This window comes from Onychostoma macrolepis, chromosome 03, assembly GCF_012432095.1.
Source record: "Onychostoma macrolepis isolate SWU-2019 chromosome 03, ASM1243209v1, whole genome shotgun sequence".
Classification (NCBI taxonomy): domain Eukaryota; kingdom Metazoa; phylum Chordata; class Actinopteri; order Cypriniformes; family Cyprinidae; genus Onychostoma; species Onychostoma macrolepis.
In genome coordinates this window covers 47,338,702-47,352,235 of record NC_081157.1, presented here as the reverse complement: position 1 = coordinate 47,352,235, position 13,534 = coordinate 47,338,702, and the positions used below count along the sequence as shown (strand labels likewise).

At 41.9% G+C, this 13,534-nt stretch overlaps 1 protein-coding gene across 3 annotated transcripts in view; it reads right to left on the bottom strand.

Moving 5' to 3' along the window:
• The window catches only part of tnrc6bb.1 (trinucleotide repeat containing adaptor 6Bb.1), a 37,434-nt gene that overhangs the window by 4,054 nt on the left and 19,846 nt on the right, over positions 1-13,534 (bottom strand). For all 3 annotated transcript variants that reach the window (XM_058769223.1, XM_058769221.1, XM_058769222.1), the window contains exons 4-14: positions 12,720-13,064; positions 10,758-12,635; positions 10,517-10,672; positions 8,248-8,423; positions 8,084-8,158; positions 7,837-7,989; positions 7,289-7,420; positions 7,079-7,201; positions 4,127-4,222; positions 3,492-3,702; positions 2,398-2,511 (exon numbers count right to left, since the gene is read on the bottom strand). In XM_058769223.1, coding sequence (XP_058625206.1) covers positions 2,398-2,511; positions 3,492-3,702; positions 4,127-4,222; positions 7,079-7,201; positions 7,289-7,420; positions 7,837-7,989; positions 8,084-8,158; positions 8,248-8,423; positions 10,517-10,672; positions 10,758-12,635; positions 12,720-13,064 — 3,459 coding nt within the window. The remainder of the gene's footprint in view (positions 1-2,397; positions 2,512-3,491; positions 3,703-4,126; positions 4,223-7,078; positions 7,202-7,288; positions 7,421-7,836; positions 7,990-8,083; positions 8,159-8,247; positions 8,424-10,516; positions 10,673-10,757; positions 12,636-12,719; positions 13,065-13,534) is intronic.

Here is a 13,534-nt window from a genome sequence, read left to right as displayed (position 1 = left end):
CAGACCGAAAGTGATTTCTAAAAAAACGTATTTTAAGGATTTCCTGAATGTGCTTTGGATGGGGTTTTGTAAGCATCAGAATTCAAGCAGGTTGCTTTTCCGGTTACAAAAAAAGTAAACTATGTTTTAAAGTGTCTGTGTGTGTGTGTGTAATGCATTGTTTTTCTTAATACATGTTTTTTTTGTTTTTTTTTCTGGAGCATCAGTGAGCGTTTGAACCTTCTGTAATAGCTGCATATGAGTCCCTCAGTTGTCCTCCGTGTGAAAAGATGGATCTCAAAATCATACAGTCATTGTTAGAAAGGGTTCAAATACACAAAAATGCTGGAAAACCAAAGGACCCGAAGGATTTTTCATAAGAACTATTATTTTCTCTTGTGGACTATATCTAAACATCTTTTTTTGTGAAATATCTTATTCAGGTCAGCACTAAATAAACAATAACATGCACTGTGTATGATCCCTCTTATTTTGGTAAAATAAGTTTGCAGATTCTGAAAGGGGGGTGGAAACTTTTGACCTCAACTGTGTGTGGCGGTCCATCCATATAAGCTGCAAATGTGCCGCATACCCAGGCTGTCTGACACCTGTTTCACACATACTCCGTATGCGGTGCGTATTTTTTTCCGCACCCATGTTAACAGATTAAAGCGTTCACACTGCACGCGGTTGCGGTCCGGCAGTGCGTTCCAGGAGCGGTGCGTCTGCAGCAGTGCAGAGATCGTTTCCGCACCGAGTCTATTTTTGCTGTGCTGCACGCACGGAATTAAACTGACAGCACTTTGTTCATGGTAAAAATGAACATGGATTGACATGGTAAAATAGATATTAATGTCTGTGTTTCACAAGCTTTTTAGCTAGGTTTAAAACAAAGAAAATTGCACTTTTAGATAAACACGGCAACATATGCACTTGTGTCTTGTGAAGGTAGAAAAACTAAGTTATTTAAGACCCGCAGGACTGTTTGTAATAAAGATTTAAATATAAAAGGCACGAGAGCCGACTGTTTCTGTCAATGGTAAGTTTTAATTTAAAATATTTGTTTCCACTTGCTTGAGCAACTTAATATACAAATATATAGCTAAATGCATTTAATACGTTGTTTATATTAATTGAGTTTAAATGTGAATATGTCTAAGAAAGATTGTGTAACTTTACTGTGATAAAAGTATAGGCCAACTTTCAGTATAGGCCAACAATGTTTGGATTTGAAATCAAAATTATGGATAAATGTTGTGTTTGTGGTAAACAGCCGCGGATCAGGAACGGACTGCAAACACGTCCTGTGTGAAAGCACAATGAGTCTGTGCTGCTTCTGCACTGCAAATGGAGAATGTGTGAAACAGGCGTGAGAGAATGAGTTCACGGCTAATTAATATAAACATGATTATAAGTTGACCACTTGTCATTTGAGATGTGACTTAAAGATTAATAAAGTGTAAGTAAGTGTAAGTAAGTAAAATTATTTATTTGAAGAACAACGGTAATTTTCTGTAAATCTACGTCAGTTACGGAAGCTTCCGGGCGAGCGGATTCTCCGCAGCTTTGGCGCCTCCGCTCTGTAGCTGTGACTCGTCAGGATTGTAGCATGTTCTCAGTGTTTTGCTGCTATGCAGCTGATTTCATGCACGAGGTAAGCTGTCCACGAAGCGCTCGCCCAAGCACCAAAATGCGCTGTTGCTGCCAGATCTCGATTGCTGAAAATTACATTGTGTTTGATGCAAAACTAACACGATGGAATCATATGAAAAGCATATCATAACTGTATTTTTCCATATGCTTGTGTGTTAAAGACCTTCTCTGAATTTATTGTTGTTTGAAACGTTACTTGGCAATATTTTAAAGACAGTATTTTTTGGTGTTTTGCATGGCCTATTATTGGAGTAGTGTCAGTGGGATGGGAGTTTTAACTCCTATTCACTGAGAATAAAATGATATTATGCAGCACTGCTTGCACAGGGAGCGTGCCTTGCAACCATGGAGATATTTGTGAGAGACGCTGCGTAATATCATTGTGCCTGCTGCACCCATGGTACGGCAACAAAGTTCCTTGATTATTACGCCGGAATGAGTCTTTTTCATTTTCCGTCAGTCTTAGTACACAATGTAACTATGGAAGAGTCAAGTTTTAAATAGAAAAAATATCGAAACTCTGGTCATTTTTGAGTGAGATGCTAACGGTCTAATCAGACTCAATGATCTATGCTAAGCTGCAGCTAAAAGTGCTCCCGCCAGACCCAGAGATCGGCTGAATGAATTCGAGAACGGTAAAACTCAACTGTTTAACTCTTGGGGAGTTGGAAAATGTGCCTATTTTCAAAAATAGCGGAGTGTTCCTTTAAGTAATTTCACCATTTCAAAGGAGGGAAATCACTAATAAAATGATCTAAATGTTACCTGGAGGCCAGGTGGGGTTGGCAGGAGACACATCGACTTTCCCACCTGCGCTTCTGTGCCAGCTGCCGCCCAACACATCATACTGAGAGAACGAGGAGCCCTGCTTGACCGGCCCTGAACACACAAACACAGAGTTTAACACCTACTCACAGGAGCCTATGAAATCGCCTTTTATTTTTCTAAAATTCTGGGTTTTCCTTTTTAATAATTAAATAATAATTACATTTTACTAATCAAAAAGGACGTCCAATCAACTGAATTGACGATTTAACGTCACAGTAATTCACACCACTCCAGTCCATCAATTAACATCTTGTGAAGCCAAAAGCTGCATGCTTGTAAGAAACAAATCCATGACTAAGATTTTTTTTTGTTTTAAACTTCAAAGTGTTGCTCACGGTTATGAGTTTTCTAACACACTGCTTTTCACTTCACAAGATATTAACTGACAGACTGTAGTCCTGTGGATTACTTGCTGATTTTTGTAATTTTTATTATTTTTTTTATCGGCTATTTGGACACTCATTCTTAACGGCACCCATTCACTGCAGAGGATCGATTAATGAGCAAGTGATGTAATGCTGCATTTCTCCAGATCTGTTCCAATGAACAAACTCATCCACACGTCTGAGGTGACAAAATTTCAAGAAAAAAAACAAAAAAACAAAAAAAAACTATACATTTAATGAAAAATTTAAATAAAACCATTCCCTAATATAATTTAAAGCAGCACATACCAATAAAACATGCTTTATCCACCTTTGTCTTCAACGCGGAAGTAAGCCTATGGGTGAGACTTCCGGTTCATTGATAAATAACGAGAAGAATAACAACATGCAGTAAACGGTAAAACTGCTTGCACTACAAACCAGTGTGCTCATAATTAAGATAATTCATTAAAATAATATCATACGACACACAAATTTTCAATATCAAGCAGCAAAACAAACTGTTTTGTACAGCTAAAAATAGCTGGACGCGGACGAGACCGGAAGCAAGACCCATAGAATTTACAAATGCCCATTTTTACGGCAAGAAAAAGTTGGATAGTCCAAAATGTCTGATTTGTTTGTTTGAGGTGGTGACGTCCTCACCTGTGAAAGCAGCAGGAGCTTTGCTGTGCAGCTCAGATCCTCCCATGGCTGCATGCACTGGTCCATCAGGCTGTTTGTGGGCATTCATGCCCAGTGAATGGAGATGTGCGTCTGGGTGTTTGGGAACCTGTCCTCCCATGGGTGGAGGTGAGAGTTTAGGCCCACCAACACCCTGCTGCTGCTGCTGTAGGATTGCCATGATCCGCGCCAACTACAAAGAATTCACACAGTGAAACAGGCTCAAAATGTTTTCAACGCATGAATATTTGCATTCCGCTTTTAGAAGCAACACTGAATGAGATATTAAAACGTGTTATATAGAGTTATATTGACTTCATTATATACATATAGTGTAAATCTGCCAGCATGCCAAGTAGAGAAAATCAATGAAAACAGGTCTTACAATCGTCAAGAATATGCTTCCATAATTTTTAGATATAAAAGTGTTTAAGTTATCAATCTACATGCTACATGCCTTATGTTGCCTGACTGATTGTGCACAACAGTTTTGATCATGTGGATTATTTAAAAGCCTTAGAAATTTCCATATCAAATTGGATTTGGCAGGCTTTACAGGTTTGAATCAGTAGGGGGCACTGTGGTGTTATTTGCTAGAGCAGTTATGCTGTCTGTACCTGCTGCGGGTCATGCTGTTGTCTTACAGGAGGAGGAAACTTCCTCTGATTCAGAAACTGCTGCTGCTGTTGTTGTTGCAATAGGAGCTGACAGGCCTGAAATAGAAAATGTATATAAAACATTAAAACGATGCTTCTTAAATGCCTTACGTTATATTTGAGGACTAAGGGCCAGATTTACTAACAGCTTGCGCCAGCGCAAACCATCTTTTGGCATTACAATAGTACTGTCAGGATTTACTAAACACGCGCAGTGAAGAATTAGCGCTGAAAAGGCATGGACAGTTATTTTTGAGCCTGACCTTATTGAACATGCATTTGTAGAAGTTTCCCTTTCAGACAAAATTTATGGGAGGAGAGTATAAAAATTAATCACGCAACGCGATTTACTAACGTTTGCGCTCGTCATATTACTGGTATTTGCGCCATTATTTAACAACCAAAAAAAGCATGTCTTAAAGCAGGCTTTAATTTGCGCTGCTCTTAGTAGATTGCGCTGGTCATTATGGAAATGTTCTGGCTAAGGATGTGCGGGTCTAGTCGACTAGTCGGTACAGCTCCTGCTAGTCGACACTGCAATCAATAGTCGATTACACGAGAGAAAAAAAATTACCATAATTTTAACGCTACATTTAAAACATTTTAACAACAAGCTAAAATAAAACTTTTGAAAAATAATAAATATCAAAATATTTAAATATAAATATTTTTAAAAGTGTATCTGGGCAGAAACTAAATTTTTACCTCAGACCTCGCATGCCTTTTCTTCATGTCAGTGGCGGCGTGCTCAAAATGACCACGCAACGAACCAGTAAGGTGTGGGATTATTTTGAATTAGAAGGAAACGGAAAAGTTTTGTGTTAAATTTGGCTTACATTAACTCTACTGGAGTGATGCGTAATCATATTCAATACAGGCACGCATGCGTTAGCTTGGAGGCAGCCAAAGCCAGCAAATGTCAATCATTTCATACACTACAACCTGCCGCTGCGGTCCGCGATTCCATCCGCGCCGTCTATTCCTCGAAGACCCACTTGGTGGTGTGGGATTTCCAGGCTCTTTTCGAAACTGTCTGCTTGCTTGTAGTTATCTCTCTGTGTGCCTGTGACTTCAGTTCCTGCCGAGCGCGGGTTTTTTTTCACGTGCAGAATCGCCTCTAGTCCCGTCTTTCGCCAGACCACGTTAACATGTTATATTCACTGAACAAATGCGCATGCTCTGAGTAAGTAAACCAAGCATTATTTTGTTTTTAGACGATATAGCCAACATGAAGTACATTTTTAAAAGCCGTTTAATGCCATTCCTTGATAAACTTTCCTATTGTTTTTGACTTGTGTTTTAATATGTTGGCTAACGTTATATGAAAATGAAGAATTCTGTCAGTCTATTTTCCATTTCTGCATTGCTTCAGCTGATCTGAATAAATAAGCTATGCACTGGTTTATGTTGGGTGTAAGCTCTTCCTTATTTTCTGTTTAACGACCACCTAAAATTAAATGATGATAACGTGAGGCAAGCATACGGCATAATCATGACCTGTTTTTAGCAGATTTCATTGAGGGATTTGACAGTGTGATGCAAAGATTAAGTATTTCAAGTGTAGGCTGTACACGCAGTTTTTTTTCTTTTGCCATTTTTTGGGGGTTTCTAGCTTTTAGACTAGTCGACTAGTCGGATACAAAACTTCTGTTTAAACGACAGTCAAATTAGTTGTAGCGCACATCACTAGTTCTGGCTGTGTTCTTTAACCCTTTAGGCGCCAGGATTTTTGGGAAAAATGCTGGATTTTGACATCAAGATTTCAAAAGCTTGTGGCTTGAAAGGGCTTAAAGATAGAGATCTACTGCAAAGTAGAAAAATGTTGGGCATGCTTGAAAGTTTATGTGGGGTGTAAATATACTCGTCTAATTTGCATATTATGACGTCGTCAGGAGGCGGCCCTCTCGAATTTCATAATATTCAGGAAATAGTAGATATTGAATTGATTTGCATGTTTTTTTTTTGTTTGTTTTTTTTGTCCTTTTATCCTCATTCCAAATGATCAGGAAAAGAGGAAAAACAGTAAAACAGGAGAAAGTATTAAATTATTACTATATTACTGTGCCATAGTAAAATACATGTGCCTATTTTTTGATCAGTTGACCAGCTATCTGCCCAATCAGTTATCTAGGTGACAGTTTATAATTCTTGAGAGTATGGTACTTCTCATTGCATGGCACAGCGCACAGACCTACCCCACACTGACTGCACCTGTAATGTCTGCCGGCGGCCCTTTGAGCGTGCGCGATCAGAACAAACGACACAATCTGGCCGATCATCAGAGAGCAACAGCTCTCCTATGGACACTACGACCACGTCCACCCCTGCCACCCCCATCCCCGTTGGGCAAAGGCTCTAAATGATCACTTCATGGTGCTTCGTGAACACTCTCGCCTTTTACAGCGGCACCATTGCGCATGTGAAGATGTACCAGGAGAAGCACGATCATTAGACGACCAATCATCATTTCTAAAAGGCAAATATTCCCCTTCAGAGTCAGAATCGGCGAATAACATTTGCAACACATCCTCACGGTGCAACTTTTTATTAGCCATTTGCGATTTTCTCTCACGAATCTCACAATTTACTCCGACGCTATGAACTGGACTGCTTCCACATCAATGACACGATAGCTCACTTGCTTTGCTATTTCCTCGAACAATTTTGGTCTAGAATCGAAGTACTAATTTGTCTGCCATTACTGAGATATTACACCATATTAGGAACTACAGTCTATTTCATGAAGTATGACGTCTTGTCGCAATTTTGAGACTTTGGCGCTTAGAGGGTTAATGTGCGTATTGTTAGTAAATCACCCGCAGAATTTTCCCCTCCCATCGACGCTTTTATGGAATTGCGCTCTAATGCTAATTTGCCCTGTTTAGTAAATCTGGCCCTTAATGTGATACGTACTAGTTGAAACTGTTGCATGTGTGGATGAATGCCACCAAGCATGGCGATGTGTTGGGGGGAAAGCTGTGGAGGGAACATGCCTCCACTAGGATGCGCCATTGGCTTTAGCATCGGCCCAGGAACCTGAAGAACGACGGAGGAACCATGATATAACTGTGCACTAATAAACATCCATTTATCCCAGTGTTAAATCCAAGAACACTAACTGACCTGAGGAGGCAGGAACTGGGGAGGCACTTGTGCTCGTATCCCAGGGGAAGGGTTTAAGGGGTGCACACCAGCCTGATGCATCCCTCTCAGTGGAGGAATCCCACCACCGCCAAACATACTATGACCTCCAACCTTCAAAACAACAGCAAAGAAGTGCAACAGATAAAGTTTATGGCATTAAAAGGTTTTTAAAAATCTAGCTATGGACTTTTACACTTGTGACCTTGAACAAGGTACTTAACCAGCATAAAATGGAAGCTGCAATGGACTTCCGTATGGTAAAGCACTTTCGAGTGAAACTGCTTATCAAATAAGACAAAAAAACAGAACAGTATTTGATATTATCACTTGTGAAAAGTGAGTAGTATCAGATAAATTTGATCTCATATCCTCAGGTTGTTCCAGGGTCACTCGGGACTGCAATAAGTCCAGCTGCTTTTTGTTCTCGAGAGGGTTTCTGCATTTAACCTATATGTCATGGAATCTTTGTTATAAGATGAGACTTTCTTTGTCCTCCAGGGAAGATGAGATTGGATGTGTCTCAGTACCTTGTCCAGGTAAGGTCCGGTCTCCCCGCATGGCATCTCTTTGGAAGGCTGTGAGCGGAAAGCTCCCCCAGTCCTGCCGCCTCTCCGCATCTCACCATCATTCATTCCTCTCCTGTCGTGCCTACTATCGTGACCCATACTGGAGTCTTCATCCTGACAAAAAAATTAAAAATAAAATAAAGCATATTTCTACAGATCTGCAGCAACACACAAGAGCAGATCAGCACAGTGGTAGCAACTAGCTTACCGTAACGCTCATGTTTGAGAACTGCCGACTCACAGGAGATGCCCATGAGTCCCCACTGTTACCTTTAAGAGGGCTCTAAGGGACAAACCAAAGGGTTACTTAGGAGTCGATAGATTTCCAAAATAAAAAAGTCTTGGTGAGGTCAAAAAGAGCTCCCATCATACCTTAGCGTTGAGTCTCCTGGCCCCCTGGCCTTGCCCCCAGCCCCCGGAGTTGTATGTGTTGCTTTGAGATCCCCGACTGCCCCAAACACCAGTGCCACTCTCCTCTTCCTCCCAGCTGGAGTGTCGGGATACATTCGAGCCTTCGTCACCCCACCCCTCTTGCATAGACTTTGAACCTGTTTAGGTAGAGTTTAGGTAATCATGGTAGCCATAATCGTGATTATTTTGCCAGTTAATTAAATATGAAAAGTCTTAGACAGCATTAGGCCTATTTAGATTTACTTCATTACATAAAACGTTTCCAATGACTGTATTTTTAATTTGCAATAGGGCTGCACGATAAATCGCATGTGACTTATGCGCATCTCGACAGTAAAGCCAGTTCTGTGATTAGTAGTTAATCTCTATCACATGCTTTCAGATGAAGCGGCATTTAATACACAGAGCCGTAGATCACTGACATGCTACGCAATATCGCATTCGATTATGAACGCGATATTGCATAGCTTGTCAGCGAACTACGGCTCTGTGTATTAAATGCTGCTTCATCTGAAAGCATGTGATGCAGATTAAAGGAACACGCCACTATTTTTGAAAATAGGCTCATTCTCCAACTTGCCAAGAGCTAAACAGTTGAGTTTTACTGTTTTCGAATCCATTCAGCCAATCTCCGGGTCTGACGGTAGCACTTTTCGCTGCAGCTAAGCATTGATCATTGAATCTGATTAGACCATTAGCATCTCACTCAAAAATGTCCAAATATCATTGTGCCTGCTGCACCCATGGTACGACAGCAAAGTTCCTCGATTATTACGCCGAATGAGAGTTTCCAAATCGGCCTAGAAATTCGCAACTTTTCATTTTCCGTCAGTCTTAGTACACAATGTAAATACAGAAGAGTCGAGTTTTAAATAGGAAAAATATCTAAACTCTTTGGTCATTTTTGAGTGAGATGCTAACGGTCTAATCAGACTCAATGACCTATGCTAAGCTGCAGCTAAAAGTGCTAACGCCAGACCTGGAGATCAGCTGAATGGATTCGAAAACGGTAAAACTCAACTGTTTAACTCTTGGGGAGTTGGAAAATGAGCCTATTTTCAAAAATAGTGGCGTGTTCTCCTTTAACTACAAATCACAGAACCGGCTTTACTGACGAGATGAGCATCATCATCACATGTGGTTTATCGTGCAGCCCTAATTTGCAATTTCAATTTGGGCAGTTTGAAGGGCAATGGAAACACAGCTACACGTCTTCAGCGTGGATGAACACAATGGCAAATCAAGGTAACCAATGTAATATTAGCAACCAAATAAGAATAATCTATATGAAGAATACAACAAAAGTGGTATTTGAATGCAAGTTTGATTATTCAAAATTAATAAATTGCAATTATAATAGAAAGAGAAATAATCAACAATTAGTTTTTGTCATAACAGTGCCATCTTACTGTTAAACCCCATCATACTGTACTCAGGGTTTCCAGATCTGGCATAGAAAAAACCCAAGCGATTGGCCAATCAAAACTAATTTAATGGCCCATTAAACTAGCCCCAAGACTAGTCCAAATAATCACTGTATAATAGCAATTATCAAATTATGTGTTTTCATGAAGGATTTCACATAATTCTCCTTATTTTGTCTCATTTAAAACAGTTTTATCATTTATAGTAGCAGTCGACCGATTCATCAGTTTTGCCGATTAATCGGCACGATTGTTGATTTCCGCAACTATCGATTATCGGCAAAAATCCATGCCAATAGTTTTCCGGTTTGCAACCGTTGCTGGAGTGGCTGAGAAGGAGTTAGCTACTAATAGGCTATATTTTTAAATTTTAAAAAGTTTCTTATTTTAACATTAGCAAACTATGAAATAACTTTAATGATCAACATAGTAAGTAATACTAATATTTTTATTCATTTACAAAGTATGGTTCAGTACTGTTACTGCTTTTTTTTTTTTTTTTAAATAGTAAAGCACTAGCTTTCTTTCAGTATCCATTTTGAAAACTATCGGTTGATTAATTGGTATCGGCCAGTGTGGTCCAACCTAGCTATCATTATCGGTAAAATCCACTATCGTTCGACCTCTAATTTATAGAATATAAATTTGGTAGAGTAAAATATTTCAAAACTAGCATAATTGGTGCAATGTGTCAAACCCTCAACCCACAGGAAAAAACCGGGCAATAGTTTAAAAGTAGCCAAATTCCTTGCAAAAACCACTGTTTTGGCAACTCTTGAGCATGTATACTTAAGGCAGGCTCTTACCAGATTTAGTAGAATGGGAATGTGAGTTCCCCCAGCCTCCTCCTTTCCCTGGTTCACTGGATTCTCCCCAACCATCAAACGATTTCCCCCAAGTAGCTGTACTGTTGTCCACGGAAGGATCGGAGGGACCACTGCTGCGTGCCCATGTTGCAGGAACTGGAATGTGAACGTGTGTTAATGAATGGGATGTTTCTGGTTTGAAACTGTTGAACTGCTTTAATATGCACTGCTGCCTTCTTACCAGAGTTTTTAGAAAGAGCTCCTGCCTGTCTTCCAGACAACTGCTGTTGGTCTTGTGAGCTGTTCTTTTCCCACAGATTGACGGTCCTGCTGTTGTAGCGTGACGGATCGCCCCATGCAGATGTGCCATCGTCAATTTCCATTTTACGGCTGATGGACTGTGGCGAGGGTTCATCCCACCCACTCGGCTCTACAACTGAAGGCACCTGAGGGATGGGCCCACAGGTCCAGCCAGACCCTTTACTTTGGTCATTGGTGTCTCCTGGACGACCCCGTTCCTGCAAGGCCTTTGGATATCCCGGCATTTGCTGCTGTGTTTGCGACTGTGGTTTTTGATTTTGGGTTTTAAGTGCTGCTTGTTTGTTTGGTATCTGTGATGGAAGAAGCTTCTCGCCCCATCCCTGGTGCGGTTTGACACTGCTGCCTCCCCAGCCACCACTCCGCTGTCCCGACTCTTCCGGGCTGCCCCATAACCCTTCATCCTGATTCTTGCGGTCACCGTCTCTCTCTTCATTAGAGCCTCCACTCTCGGGTAATGGAGTCCACTCACTTCCACCACGCTGGTTCCACCCCGTCCCTTCCCTCCTGCAAGTATCTTCAACCTCCCGGTCTTCTCCCCAACCACTCCCTTTGCCACCAATCCCAATGCTCATGTCTCCATGCCCGGGACACCCTTGAGCTCTACCCACCTGGCCAACCTCCTGCTTCTGCATTTTGGAACTGGAAAGATCACCAGCGTCCTGCCAGCCCTCCTTACTGCGGTCGGTGTGCACTTCTCCATCCCAGCCAACATTCCCACGGTCACCCTCAAAATCCCAGGCAACATTCTGCTTGATCTGAGTCTTTCCCCATCCTGTGTTGCACAGCACTTTAGGATCCAGGTTAGTGTGATTGATCATGCTCTGTAAGGCTTCTTCTGGGTGGAGGGCCTGACTTCCGGAGGGGCTTTGGACCACATCTGGGGCGAGCATCCCATCCTCGTTTCTTCCTCTGCCAGTTGATACTTCCTCAGACCCATCCCAATCATTGACTGCTTTCTGATTGTCGTCTCCTGATGCCACACTGTTTGCAAACATTGAAGAGTCCTGTAAACTATCTGTGCTTACCTCAGAGATCCCTCTCACATTCTCCTTTGATGCTCCATCTGCTAAGTCTGAGGTCCATCCTGTAGCTGCCTGTTTGTTTGAACCTACCGTGTCTCCATCCCACACTCCCTGAGAGATGCCAGTGCCTTCACTTGAACTTCCACCTACTGCATCAATTCTCTTCCCAACAGGGTCTTCTCCTGTATCCCATAATTCCGTACTGGAGACTCCACCATCTCCACCATCTCCACCACTATTTGGTCCAGCCTGAAGCTCCGCCAAATCCCCTGTAATGCGCTCTTCGTTCTTGCAGAGTGTCTGGTACACTGCACTGGCTGGACTCAAGGGTGTGGGAGAAGATTCCTCAGAAGCAGTGTGGTTTACTCCATCAGGGTCGGAATTTGGTTTTAGACCTTGAGTGTCCTCCTGGTCTCCAGAAATCATTGACACATTGGAAATGAAGTGCTGATTGCCTCCTTTAATGGATTCTTTATTCTCAGACTGTGAAGATGCACCTCCTACCGCACTGGCTTCTGCATATTCAGAGAGTTGAGAAGAACTGTCCGTTCTTAAGCCATCAGACTCATCCATCCCTGACATGGCAGAATGTGGGATCTGATCACTATTCCATGAGTCTTCCGGTCTTGGCCATTTCTCTACATCAGAATTGTCCTTGTCCATTCCCTGAGTGGAGGGTTGACGTCCTGAGCTCAACCCCCATGTGTAATTTGCATAAGTGGGAGTGGCAGAGGCGTCTGATGATAAGTGCAGAGAAACAGAATCTACTGTTGGATCTGGAAGAGAAAAATACACCACATCAGAAAAGTTTAAAAGACCCCCCAAAAACCTTTATCCAATAACTTTTTCATTCAACCCACCTGAAGCATCAGCTTGCTCCTGCAGGGGAAGTTGGGGCACAGGGTCCCCTCCGTTTCCGCCCCCCAGCAGCATGCAGGACAGTGGTGGCTGGCCCCTCTTCAGTAGCACTTTTGGTTCCTGTTGGTTGCGGAAGCGCGGGGGCACCTCACGGGGCATGTAGCGCTGGGACACCGCGGAGGGGGGCTGTCCGTTGGCCACAGCGGTCCACTTTGCATTGTTCCCTCCCTCAGGGGGGTCCGGCAAACCCCCGACAACAGGACAGGGGGAGGTTGTTTCGGCGGGACCCGGTCGAGATGAAGCACAGGTAAGGGTGACAATGGCGGCAGATGGAGATGAGCCCGATTCTGACAGGAGGACAGCGGTTGAGAAGAGATGCAGTCAATAGTACATAGCAATGGACAGCATTTCTTAAAATGACTTCTACATAATGGCAGAAAACTTCACTCATAATTTAAAAAAAATTCTTTGTTGGTTTGAGTTTCAAACCTTGAATCAACATATTTGAAAGTCAGAAAAAAGATAAAACTGGTGATGCACCAAATTATTGGCAACCAAAAATATTCAGGTGAAACATCATAGAAAACAATCAGTTTCGGTCAAAACTGAACACCATGCAATTACTCAAATAACCAAATTTAATTAACTAAAGCTTTTAGTTGGCAGCTGAATATAAACCTAATTCCAGTCTTGGTGTTTTAGTAAAATAATTTGCCTCCTAAAAATAAGACTGTGTACTAACCCTAACCAGACACAAAACAAAAACACAGCATGTAAACACTAGGGCTGTGTATTTGCAAAAATCTGATGATACGTA